This window comes from Dermacentor albipictus, chromosome 1 (assembly GCF_038994185.2).
Source record: "Dermacentor albipictus isolate Rhodes 1998 colony chromosome 1, USDA_Dalb.pri_finalv2, whole genome shotgun sequence".
NCBI lineage: Eukaryota > Metazoa > Arthropoda > Arachnida > Ixodida > Ixodidae > Dermacentor > Dermacentor albipictus.
The window spans coordinates 482,588,224-482,601,334 of record NC_091821.1 but is presented as its reverse complement, the minus strand read 5'-3'; the positions used below and the strand labels follow the sequence as shown (position 1 = coordinate 482,601,334).

At 43.4% G+C, this 13,111-nt stretch overlaps 1 protein-coding gene across 1 annotated transcript in view; it reads left to right on the top strand.

Annotated features, from left to right (window-relative positions):
* ATP6AP2 (ATPase H(+)-transporting accessory protein 2) overlaps nt 1–13,111 on the top strand; it is a 48,210-nt gene that overhangs the window by 6,893 nt on the left and 28,206 nt on the right. The window contains exons 4-5 of the mRNA XM_065431266.1: nt 1,923–2,024; nt 5,010–5,201. Of these exons, the coding sequence (XP_065287338.1) occupies nt 1,923–2,024; nt 5,010–5,201 (294 nt within the window). The remainder of the gene's footprint in view (nt 1–1,922; nt 2,025–5,009; nt 5,202–13,111) is intronic.

Sequence of the window (13,111 nt, the reverse complement as noted above, 5' to 3'; positions counted from 1 at the left end):
AATTTTTTTGTGCTGTTTACCTTGGTGAGCCATTCCACTTCAAGATAAACACGCACAGTTTGACTGGTGTTATTAGGCGTTTCTACCAACGAACATGCTCGTCCCTTGATACTGTTTTACTAACAAAATTTTTGGCACAAGGCATGCTCCGTTTCGACCTCGAAATTACCATTGTGTGAAATAACCTTGTATGGGGCTGACTATCTCGGATGTCATGGAGAGGCTGCAAGGTCACAACCCATTCATGGGCTTTTGCAAGCAATTTAGAATGTTTTTTTTTCTTGCTTTTCTTTCTTCGATGTTCTGCTCTTCTCTAAGAACAGAACAATTGCTTGCAGATTTTAACGACTGTAAGGAAGGGTTGCACAACACTTGGCCCGTTGGGTGCATGCAACCCACAGTTACATACTTAGTGGCATCTGGCTGAGTTCGGACTTCTATAGTGCACTGGTTCTCCAATCAGCAAATGGCCATACGACGAAAAAGCTACAATTTTGGCTGTGTTCCAACAGTCGCCATAGATGGCAAAGTATACAGCTGAGTGGACAGCGGTCACCTTAAGCCTTGTTCCGATTCTGACAAAGCCATCAAAGTGGACAGCTTTGCGAAGACAGCATCAAAGTAAAAAATGATGCAGGGTACTTTGCTGTCCAAACAAGATGGCCGATAAGCATGTTTGAGAACTCAGTGGGAAAGTCGTCTTAAAGAAAACTGTGGTCACATTCTCATACGTGCTTAAATGTAAGCTATATAGCAGGATTGCAACTTCTGCTCACTAGTTCATTTGTTGATTTGTTTGTTTGTATGTGCTATTTGCTTACATTACGAATCATTACGAACAATAATTGCGAATGTCTTCTGCATAATATTTTAGACACTTGAACGAAAGTGGCTTTTTTTTTAGTAATTGCTAGCATCAGACAACTTTTTATAACTATAAAATAAACTTTCATGCATTGGGAAGAAAAAGTGCAACACTGTAACTTCTGAGTATGTTGAGAACCTTTTGGCGCAGTTTCAGCAATGCCTCAATTCATTTGGAGATGGAAAACGGAGCGACCATCTGTTTGTCAGCCATTTTCCGGTGACACAGGAAGACTGCAGCTCCTCAGTGTAGCTAGAGGTCATCAACCTACAGTGTTAGCTGGAGCTGAAAGACATAAACAGGGAGTGGTACCTTTTTTCGTATTATAAAAACCTTCTTAAGAACAAATACGGAAACGTAGCTAACAGTACCTTGAAACTGCCAGCTATGCTTCCGTATTTGTTCTTATCAAGGTTTCTATAAAACCGAAGGAGGGACTGCTCCTTGTGGCACCACTCTCTGTGGAAGCCCTATATGTATCTGTGAATGGGAGCTCTGTTTGATGTGTCTTAACAAGAGCCATCTCCTGGATCCTGTTTCCAATGGGACAGGACAAGAAGTGTTGATGTCTGCAAACACAGACAGCCTTGACTGCTCCCAAAGCCTGAGTTTGCTTCTTGCTTATTGCATTTTTTGGATGAAAGTGCATGCTGTGCAATGCCAGCTGTACTGAATATTGATGCCTCACAATTGAATTCTTGCACTGTTTTTGAAGTAACACGCATACACAGAGGTGCCTTTTGATGGTATACACTTTAATTACTTGAGCTGCAGTTTACTTACGGTAAAATTGGGCTACTGACTTGAAAGTGCAGATGGTTTTTGTCATTGTAAAACTGAGCCACCAGCTTAGTTCTGTTAGTCACTGGCAAACGGTTGAAAAGCGTTTTCATGCCGTGATTGTTTGGAGAACTTGCACTTGCTGGACCGGGGTTCAGTTCTTGTACACTGGTATTGTACCAGTGCACTTTAATTATTTCATTAGAACACACTGTGGTACAACTACCATTGTGTAGACATTGCCGAGTGTCTTATTCATGCCTTCTTCATATTGTAGGATGCAAGCCTTCAGCAGCAACTGGAGCTGCTTTCTGAGAGAACACTGGAGAGGTTTGCAGAGCAAGAACCTGTGGTCCTCTACATGAAGACGGGTGAAAAGGTGCGTTTAATGTTATCTGTTACTGTACGTCGTTATTTGCACCTCAGAGGGAAACAAGGAATGTGTAATGAAATGCTTCACATAGGTGTGAACAGACAATTTTTGTATGCTTCACAGGCACTCTTTTCCTTGTTGCTCAAGTTGATGGCCCTTGAGATTCCTTTAATTGAAGGAGTTCGTCAATGCTATGTAGCATATTAGTGGGAACATACTGTGGACAAAGGTACTTTTTCATGCCATCCAAGGTGCAGCTCGGCCCACTTTTAAAGGGTACATGGGAGTGTAGAGCAAGTGCAGGATTTTTTCTCCGGTGGGTGTACAACCACCTGGCTTTGTAGCAGATGACGTGCGGCTGGTAGTGCTGGCACCTGCCTACACCCCTGTGACGTAGTGTTGGCCTGCTGCTACAGCAAGAGCGCCAGCAAAGTGATAGCCACACGTTATAGTGTTCCCTTTAAAACTGGGTTGACCTGTAAATTCAGCACTTTCGAGATTTGCACCACCGAGTCAGTATCCTATCGATCGACTCAATAAGCTATCTTGATGACTTTTTAAAGTTGCCCAGTTATACTCGTAGTAGAACCCTGTTGATGTGTTTCTCACTGGTCTACAAAGGAAAGCACAAGACCCAAGCAAAGGTAACACTGAGGAAACTACCAAAATAAATGAAAGCAGTGTGGTTTTACCTTTAAACTGTCATTTGCTGGAACTTGCTGTTAAAGGCTTAAAGAAATCAAGAATTAGTGCCTGCCATTTCTCTTAATCATTCGTTGGTGCCACACATTCTCGAGCATTTGAAGAGCCACACTGCATAGAGAAGCTACATACCTTCGAAAAAAATTTAGCGTCATGAATTTGCTTAGCTTTGGCACCAAAAAGCGTGGAATTCTGCTTCGAAACAATGCTGTTAAGTGTCAGAGGTTGCAGTCCCAGCTCCATTGCAGTGAGGATTTTCTTCCCCATTGGCTGGTTGTCAAATGTGCAGAGTTCTTCTTGGAGTCAGTGCATTTTGCATCAGAATTGGGTAACTACAGCAATTATTCATTGTGAGCTGCCATTTTCACTTTAAAGTCTTCCTGGGGCAGACAAAAAATAGACGTTTTCAGTGGGAGAAGACATATGTTTTGATGCATTCACTGTAAGGGCTGCCAAAACAGATGCTGCTGCTATAGGCCGTGTCCAAAACATGGTGTCTGTGACACGTTTCCAGCTCTGCAATTGCTTCCTGCACATGCTGTAAGCAAAAGTATGGCCTCCAAGATTGGCTTCTTTTACCCAAAGAGAGCCATTACAGGGATGTGCCTTGGACACCACCCATAAGTCGCCACTGCAGTCACTTTTGATGTTGGGTGCGCGCATTATGAACAGCCAAGTTTGAATTACCCGGCGATGACTAATTTTGGGATTCAAATGATGAAAGTTTGGTCCCATAGGTATGTATGGGCACCATCCGGAATCTTTGGTCAGGATTGAAGTACAGTAGGCAGATATTGTACGCAAATGCAGCATTGGACGCACTTCGTCCCAATTTTTGTTATCCTTAGCGGCACACATAGAAAGCTTATATGCAATTTATTTTTTTATTCATTTAGTTAGACCATTGCTTGGCAGGTGGTATGCAGTAGCTATACAGTGAGAGGCACCACTGAGTTGTAGGATCTCTTGGAGCAGCTGTGCTGTCACCACTGTGCCACGATCTGCTGTGACAAGAGCTGGAGCACCCTGGCAGAGGAAAATGTGTTTAATAAAGTAAGTCAAGCTGGAAGTTGCAGCTTGCTGAAGGTCTTGGGTTTCACAGTACTACCATGTCAAGTCATCGGCGGCAACAACAACTGAACGCTTATCAGCCAGAGAGCTTGGAGAACCTGCCAAGTAAATCCATAGAGACCTATTCAAAGGGCGCATGACAGAGTCTTATGGGCTGCAGAGATCGGCTGGCCTCATGGGGGCAACCTTGTGGTGTTGGCAGTTGTGGACAGTTTTGATACTGTGCTTGACATTTTTGTTTTTAGCCAGGCTTAGCAGTGCTTGATCTGTGCCATAGCACGTGTGAAATCAAGAGCTTGTGCTCATCGTGGCATGTACTCATTGAGTGTAGTCAGTACAACCACCAAGTAAGCTGTTTCTGTAGGCCAAAGAGTTTCCCCTTCTAGAGCAAGTCATTGCGGAGGCAAAAAGATGACAATTGACATGCGAACAGTTGCAGGGTTTGCAGTCGATCTCCTTCCAGGTATTCAATCGGTGCTCACAGCTCTAAATCATCACGTTACTGTTGACAGAGGTTGGAAGATGCAAGGTCAAAAAATGATTCCACAGTCGTCCTCAGGATTTTGTGGAGTGGTTTTGACGGGTGGGCAAAAAAGACAGTCGATGTCAGTGTGTTTCTGGCTGAACTTGTGCATACTCCTGACATCAAGTTACTTACTGCAATCAAAGCCTCCATAATGCAAGATGCCCAGAAACATCCTTGAAATGAGCTTAGTAAATTTTGCAGTGGTGCGCTGATTATTAGAAGACAAAGTGAAGGTCAAAGTTCCAGTTTCTAAATTTTGTGCCGAAACCCCAAAGCCGATATGCCAATGTTTTACAAATTTTGAAGTATTTTTTGCATTTAAGGGTCGTTATGGCTTTGTAAATTTTCTTGAAACTTGCTCAATTTGGTCTTTGGCTCTTTTAAATTGCAATGCAATCCATAATAACTAGGCCCAAGCAGATGGTGTCAAATCTATGATGTCACGATGAGCTGGTACGGTAACTTAAAAGTGATGTCACTGCCCATCTTTAGTTTTAAATTTTTTTCTGACTTAACGAGCCTCTTCCCACAGTAACAATGGCTTTAATTTAACACTCTCAAAGCATTTTGTGCTTTAGTTTCCCTTGCATGACGAATTCTATTCCTTGCTGTCTTAATTCGTACACCTCAGTGATGTCCATCTGTGTACTTTTACCAAGTGAATGACTCGTTTCTGTTCCCTGTGATTGCAGCTGTATGGTGCCAAGATGGCCTATCCTGAACTACTGCTGACCGTCTCGCCGGAGGTAGACAGCCGCCTGAAGGAAGCCGTCAAGGACGTCGAGCTGTCGAAGGTGCTCCGCGATGGCACGTTCAACGTGTCCCTGCCCGGAGATGACCAGTTTGCTGTCGAGCTGCACACTGCTAAGCTCATGCTGGAGCAGGTACGCGAGTGCGTTTTGTGCCATGTGATAGCATTGTAAGAGAGGGTTGCCACTATGAAACGTTTGCTGAAAAAAAAAAGTAAACAATGTGCGCGTGTCGGTATTGGGTATCGGGAAAAGAGCACAGGAGGCAAATCTGGCATTTGCGCCTGCGGAAGCACCACACGTGATGGTTCGTCCAGCATATGAATACATTCAACTTCTGTTAATTTGACTTTGATGGGACTGACGAAATTGATCTAATTATCTGGCTGGTTGAATGAATTGAATAGGCAGAAGAAATGACCAAGTTGCTTCATTTGGAAAGATTTGCCCGGTTTTAACATCCTTCTGATTCTATTGTGCACCCAGTTTTTATGGTTTCATTGTAAAAGAAGAACTCGGTGCCCTTTCACTCTGTGAAGAAGGGTAACCAGCGAAGCTGTGTTTGTGGGGCCCTTGATGGTGAACTGCACCTCCACTGTGGGTTGGCGACGCATTGCACTGCAACAAAAGCTAGTTAATTCACAACTCGTTAATTTGAAATTTCGGATAATTCTAAGTAGCAGCCATAAACCGTCCAGCAATGTATTGGAAGCAATATGTAGCACATCCCACTAATTCACACTGCAATCTGCACCCCCACTCCGTGCCGTCATGGATGGGGAAAGTGCTAGTGCATGGCAGCTTGTTGGTGACACTGGCATCGCTGTGCGGGCTGTGCAGCTTTGATTTTTCCATGAATGGCAAGGACGATAACACTATCGCCGCGCGCCATGTTCTTTGTGTATGAGTGAAAGTGTGCGAGGGTGAGCTGGCAAACGCGGCTCAATCTTGCATGCGCAAGCAAGGTAGGTGGGGCTGAGTGTACCCTCTCCTGTCGCGCACCAGGCACGGATGTGAGGGAGGGGACGTTCTTCTCCGGCGGCTGCTGCTTATGGTGTGGCCATGCGAGCACGATACCTTGAAAGCAATCTGCAACCTGGCCAAAGTTGCGCGCCTGCGTGGGCCTCATCTTTAAAGCGATCTGCTATGTTTGCAGAGTGCGAATAGTGCTGGTGTGTGATGTGCTTTTTACGTTTCGTTCGCATTGAAGCGAGAGCTGTACAAAAATCAATCCGCTCGCTGCAAGTGCTGCGTTTCCTCACTGCAGCGTTTTTAACCGAGTTTCTGCGGTCATTGAACGAGATGTGTTCATGCTTACCTGTGGGTGTGACACCGTGCTTGTTAATTTAGTTAGTACTGTATTTACATGATTATAAGTTGACCTATCTTTCTAAATTTGAAAATCTGAAGTGGGGGGGCCGACTTACAATTGAAACCAAAACATGGCACCGCCAAAAGAGTGAGACCAACGGGAGCTACAAGGTAGTTACAATTTTATGTTTGTTCTATGGCCCTACTTGTGGCTTTTCGCTATCCCACGTGTTTGTTTGCTTTTCGGAAGGATTTTTCAACATTTTTAAGAGTTTTACAGTGCACACAACACTCCTGAGGGGGGTGTCAATAGTTGATGGAAGCGCCGTAGTTCCATTCGCGGCGGCACCCTCAGAACGGCGGCGCTTGCAGGGAGTGTCGGTAGTTCATGGAAGAGCAGGCAACGCTCACATGTTTCTCTTTCCCTGTAGCTCTATGCCTGTAGCTCTTAGCTTTCTCTATGCTCTTAGTTTGACCAAAGGCATTGGTTTGATGTGTTCTACTTGACCGCCGACTACGTGTTGCTTCCATGCTTTCTCAATCTCAATTCTCAATGCAGAGTAATGCAACTGCTTGCAGCCAACATTCAATCATCCTAATTGTTGCCATTGCCTTTGTCGTTTGATGTGATCGCCTCATTGGCACCTTCCCAAGGCTAGTTGTCCTCTGTGCCACACATTACTGCTCGAGATACTTGAGACATCCGTCACATTGAAACTCTTGACGACAGCCTTGAGCAAAACTTCACGCCGTGCATTCAAAATCCATGTGCACACTTCTCGCAGTCTTAATGTGCCTAGAGCAACGATGCAGCTGCATCTGATAATTGACTCTCCTCAGCGCACAGCTAGTTTGGTAAGTTGGTTGAGCAATGTGAGCATGTTGATGCTTGCATTGTAAAAGAAAAAATGAGACATACATAGCGCGTGTGTGCACATAGTGCACATGATGCGCTGTGTGTGCCGCATCCTTTTTTTGTCCACATCTGTTGAGTGCACTGACACATTCGCAAGCCCGAGCACAGCCTCTGGCACTGCCAATACTGCTGAAACACGCAGGATCTATTCCGCGCAATCATGATGCAATGGATATGGCGAGGATGACAATGCCATCGTCAGCAGGACAGTAACTAATGCTGTCTAATAGTGGCTTGTGGAAGTTAAACAGCCCGTGGGTGTGACCTCCAAGATCGTAGTGTTGCAATGGTGAAATCTCTGAGGACACGCATGCAGGCACTATGCATGTAATAATTTGTGAACATTTTATTTTCCCTTAATTTTCATGCTCAAAGTGGTGGTGTGTGGCTTTCCTAGTAAATATGGCACATTTTAAGAGAAAGTAAGTGTTACTGGAAGCTGCAGTTATGAGCTAGCAAATTGACTGATCGTGTTCGTTCATAGGTTTGTTTGTCATAGGTTTAGGCGTCGCATAGGATGGTGTGTAAAAGTGATATCTGACCTGGAATTTAAGAGGCAGCTTTAGCTCGGGCTCAACTCCGATGCTGTCTATTCAAGTATATCTAAAATGCGGAAACGCTTTTCTGAGATAACCACTGGGATAACCAAAATTTGTTGCATTTGAGAGAGAAAATCGAATTCTGGTGACTGTTGGAAGTAGGATTTTGATTTATGGCCTGAATTTTTTGGAATTGTTTTCAAAAATTGGTACGCTTGAAAAAAATAGAAGCACAATGTTTACAAATTTGTAGCTTTGCACCAAGAACAGATATCACAGTTCTGGAAAATGCATCTGTTCGTTAGTGTTCAAAGCAAAGAAATTTGATATATCAATTTATCTCCTACGTGAATTAGTTACATTGCTTACAAGGGTTTTGCAAAAGTTTTACTAACAAATTAGTGGTCTGCTTGAGAGCCCTGTATAATGCATTAATTTTGTCCACTTTGGATGTACTATTAGCTGAAATTTACAGAAAAGTGATATTGTTTTAATTGCCGAGTTATACAGTTTTAAACTTGATACTTTTGTCTTGTGAATAATTGCAGTTTTCAACAATTTTTGTTAGGAAATTGATGGCCTGTATCAAAAATTTACTAACACTCATTGACTTTTTCATTTAAATGCAACGGACCTCATCAAATTTTAAGCAGTGGTTGCCAAGAAAAACGATTTCTCCTTTCCCATGTATTTAGGTAGGAGCCCCTCTGCTAAAGCTTCCTTTTAACTAATGATCTTGTGTTTTCAATACGAGAATTCTAAACACTATGGCATGCCCACTTCATGCATGTGAACAGATAATACAGTTGAAGGTTGATAATTCGAATTTGAAGGGGCCTGCAAATTTGTTCAAATTAAAAGAAGTTCGAATTAAAGGAAGCTAGTTGAATGGAGGACTTACGTGCAGTGGTGAATGCGCACTGAGCTCACACATGAGTGGGAAGTTGCACAAGATTTGTTCACACATAGTTACAAATTAGTTAGTTATTACGCATATCGATGCTCATACTGTGATAGGAGGCGCCAGGTGCACGCGTCTACGATTAAAGGAAACACACCATGTCCCGTGACAATTGCCCCCTTTGAACTTTTGGTATGCGTCACTGCGTAAGACTGCTGTATTGGGGCGAAGTTGACTTTCGGGAACTGACATTGTGCAATGCGCCATGCTTTCCACGCTCCGAAGCCATTGGCGAGGATTAAAAAGGTGGAGTCAGTGCCATTGCTTACAGCAGCGAATTGTTTTAATGAAAAACACGGCACTGAACAGCAAGAAGCTTGGTAGCACATGTTGAGGTAGCGAGGCCTAGTGTTGCCACGATGTGGCTGCGGCTGCTAGCGGATCTGCGTGCGAGAGTGCCGGCTCGAGGTGGCACGACAAACAAAATAGTGGTAGTGGTGGCTTCGAGTAATGCCGTTTCGGACCTGCGGTCATGGCAAAAATCGGACAGCGGAGGTTTTTTGCGTTCGAAATTTCGGACGTTCCTGTACATTAACTCTATGGGGTACATGGCGGTGCCGCAACACTAACAGAAGTCACTAACTCGTCACTAATGATGTAATCGGTGATGCACGCCTGCACACCAATTTCCACCACGTTTTTTGTTTCTTCGCGCACGAGCATTTTCGGAGCACAGTATGTTCGAATTAACCGTCGTAAATGCTTGTGTGTTTCAATTTCACCCATTAGAATACATATAACTTTGACGGGACCACGGCGTCAGTTCGAATTAACGAAATGTTCGAATGAAGCGTGCTTGAATTAACGAGGTTCGACTGTACGTTCATTGGGTGCTGACAGAAGTCAACAGTTTTCCGCTGGTCTCTCTTCATTCAATGTGCTACAGCACTTGGCTATGTACTGTATTGATCAAGCTGCAGTGGCACACACACATTGCGACATCTGAATTTTTTGTCACACGTGCTTTCTGCAAAATGTGCCGATTCATGAAGCAAGCGAAAAAAAGAAAAACTTGTTGACTGATTGTCAGAATATTGAATGTACCAAGAAAACACTAAGCAAATGCTTGCTGTGGTAACACAACTTGAGTATCTTTACTGAGGAAACCCGCAAACATTATTTCTGTTTTCCCTAAATTGGCACAGAAGCTGTGGTTACTTCTGGCCCTTGCGCCAAGAAACTCCAATCATCATCATCATCAGAAGGTGTAGGTCTCGTCATATCGTGACTGATAAGTATCGGCAGCAGTGCAGAATGCATGGCTTCATTTAAGTACTGTCTCAGACTGATAATTCAGACATGCTGGATTATTTGGACAGCTTTGTGAAACCACCACTGGCCCCGTCGACCTAATGCATAAGAACAACTGGAATTTTGGATTCCTTTCAGCATGTTGTTCGATTCGTACATTTTCTACACGACCACCTGCTAGTTCAGCCACCAAGTTGAGCAGAGAGACCAGTATTTGAGTTTTCATGCATTGCCGTTTTGGTCATCATCATAGTCGCCGGCCATATAGCCGGTGCCTCCTCGAAACCAAAGCTAGTGAAGCCTAGATGATCTAGTAGTTGCCGGCAATGCCCGAACAAAACAAGCCAAGCCACTAACCACTGTAAAGGCTGTCGTGCGAGTGGTACGAGTTCCACGAATCCGGCATTTGTGACTTGTGTGAATTCTTTTCCTTCTGTGGGGATAACACCTGCTTTTTGCAGGTTACGCTAGAGTTCTTTTCCTGGAGGAGCTATTACACTCAAAATTAAATTCAATATATGAAAACAAACGAGAATAAACATGCATTTTAGACATAGAAGTTTTAGGCATAGTACATAACATCTTAATTACCGTTAACCATACTATAGAATAATATTGAACCATACTTATTCAAGTATGCTTGTATGTAAAAAGAAAAATGAAAATGCTAAGAAGATTGTGAAATATGCAAATTTTTCTCTTAAACAGTACTCTCATCACAAAAACTTAATCGGAAGGCCTATAGTTGTGTGTTCCATATGGCAAAGCAGTTCCTTGATGAAAACAACAAGGGAATGTTGCAAGTCTTGCAGTAAATTGTTTTATTTTTCTTACTGCGATTTATTGTTTCATTTCTTGAAATTCCAGTATGTATCCATTTTAGCAGGCTTGTGCTGAATGGCTTGAGCAGGTGAAGGAGTTCGAATATGCAAGGCATTTGCAGTCGCTGCTCTTCTAGTTAAATTCAGGTAAAAAAGGCAGTGCCCTCTCACTTGCTGCTGCTCAGGCGATCAAAAAAGATTGACTGCAAGCACAGCAGACTCTTAAAATTTCTGAGATTTCAGAGCAAACATTTCAGGCGGACATTTCAGGCGGACATTTTTGCTTTCAAACCCTTGTGTCTTCTGAGCTCGTTTTCGTTTCGCCATGTGAACAATGTGGAAAAAAAAAAGAACAATGTTGGGAAATCGTTGTTCTACTATAAGTTAGATGGTGCAGTGTGATCGTGTTTACTGTGGAAGTTGTTGAAAACTGCGCTCGAAATCATCGTTAGTGGGCTAACGATGCCCTCTGGGTGCAGGAGGGGAAGAGTTATGTTAGGAAGTGAACTTGTTGACTGAGGGTGCGTTGCCTCCCCTCAATCACCATCCCCGATGCACGCGCTGACTGTACTTTTGTCTGTTCGCAGTGACAGCATGGAAATGGTCCAAATATGGACTGATTAGGTTCAAGCATATGTATGCACGTAGCAACGCATTGACATGCTTTTTGGGCCATTCGTGGAACGAAGCCTATGTTGTGGTGAATTTGTTATTTTGGACTCCTGAATATTTGCATCTTTAAGCAGTCCCTGTCGAGTCAGAATTATCGTTCAGTGATTGTAGGTGTGCTTCTTGCTGCTGCAGCCATATCTTGACTATCTCGTTGCAAGTTAGCTGGTTTGCAACCACTTAATTGACGATTATGATGCGGCTGGCGAGTTTGTTATCAGCAGGGTGTAGGAGCTAAATGTTTTTTGTTCTGGTTTTAGTTTCGTTCCATTGAAAAACGTTCCGTTCAGGTTCTGTCCTGGAATGAAGAGAAAAAAAAGAAAGAAACCTGTAATGTTTCACCACGGTTTTGGTTCGCATGCAGAAATTTTCGAAGCAAAGTAAGGATAAAAGGGTAGTATTTATTTTTCTCTGTAAGTGAATCATGAATTCTGAGATCATGCTCAGTGCCGTGAGTCAAAGCACTGAGCATGATCTTAGAAGCAGTAAGTCATCAAGTGCACTCGTCGAAGTGCAAGACCACTGTTGTGATAAAACGAACTTAAACATAAAGAAACGATAAAACATTGGTAACAAAGCGTTGTACCCGTAAAAAAAATGAAACGGTAAGCTCTTCAGTGTGGAAACCCTGGGTTTCGCTACGATACCAATCTGCTGGCGCACCGATCGGCAAGCTTATATTAGTGGAGCGCTTGAATGGCTAACGCTTGCATTATCCCTGCCTGAGATACGCGCTTATGCAGACCCCCGAGATATGCGCCAATTCTGACGTTGCTTGACGGTGGTTGTTTTGGATTGCCAACTTTCCCCTCGTCCCAAAAACAAATCACGAACATTTTGGTTTCACTGCAAAACAAAATAATAAATAATGTTTCGGTTACGGTTTTGTTTCATTCCGACACCCTGGATGTCAGCACGAGAGCCACAGTAGAATTGCTTTTCATCTTTGATTATTTCTGCAATGCTTGTGACACTCTGTGCCATACACTGAATCAAAATGAAACTAATGCGCACAGCAACCACTGCAGATGAATCCAAGATTACTATTGTTGCAATCGCAGATGGTGACCAGGCAGTCTTGAAGGCATGTGGCCAATGCATTATCATACAAGCCGTGTATTGAGAATGATGATGTTCCTGTCATGATCCCCGCTGATAACTTCAGTGGACTTTGTTGCTTTGCTTCAGTTGGATGCTCTTGCTCTAATTGCGTCACACATTTCTGATGCTTCGTACAGTTCGAGGGTCATCCAAATTAACTGGTGCACAGACAAATGTGTCCAAATAATGATTTATTGATGCCATGAAATAGTGCACATGCTTGGCAGGATTAGAGGCAATGCACGAATTCAGAATTCCGTGCATTCCATGCCATGTGTTGGGCAAGCTTTGCAGAAGCTGCTACATTGGCTCTCATAAAAAGTAGCAGCAGTAGCAGCAGCAAGTACCAGGCAATCTAGCAAGCCGTAGTGAAAGTGAAAATGTCGCATTGTCCTGCTTCCTCGTGACCACATACTGTATCATGTCATGTCATAGTAGAACCGAAAACAAAAGAGACTGTAGAAAAGCATTTATGC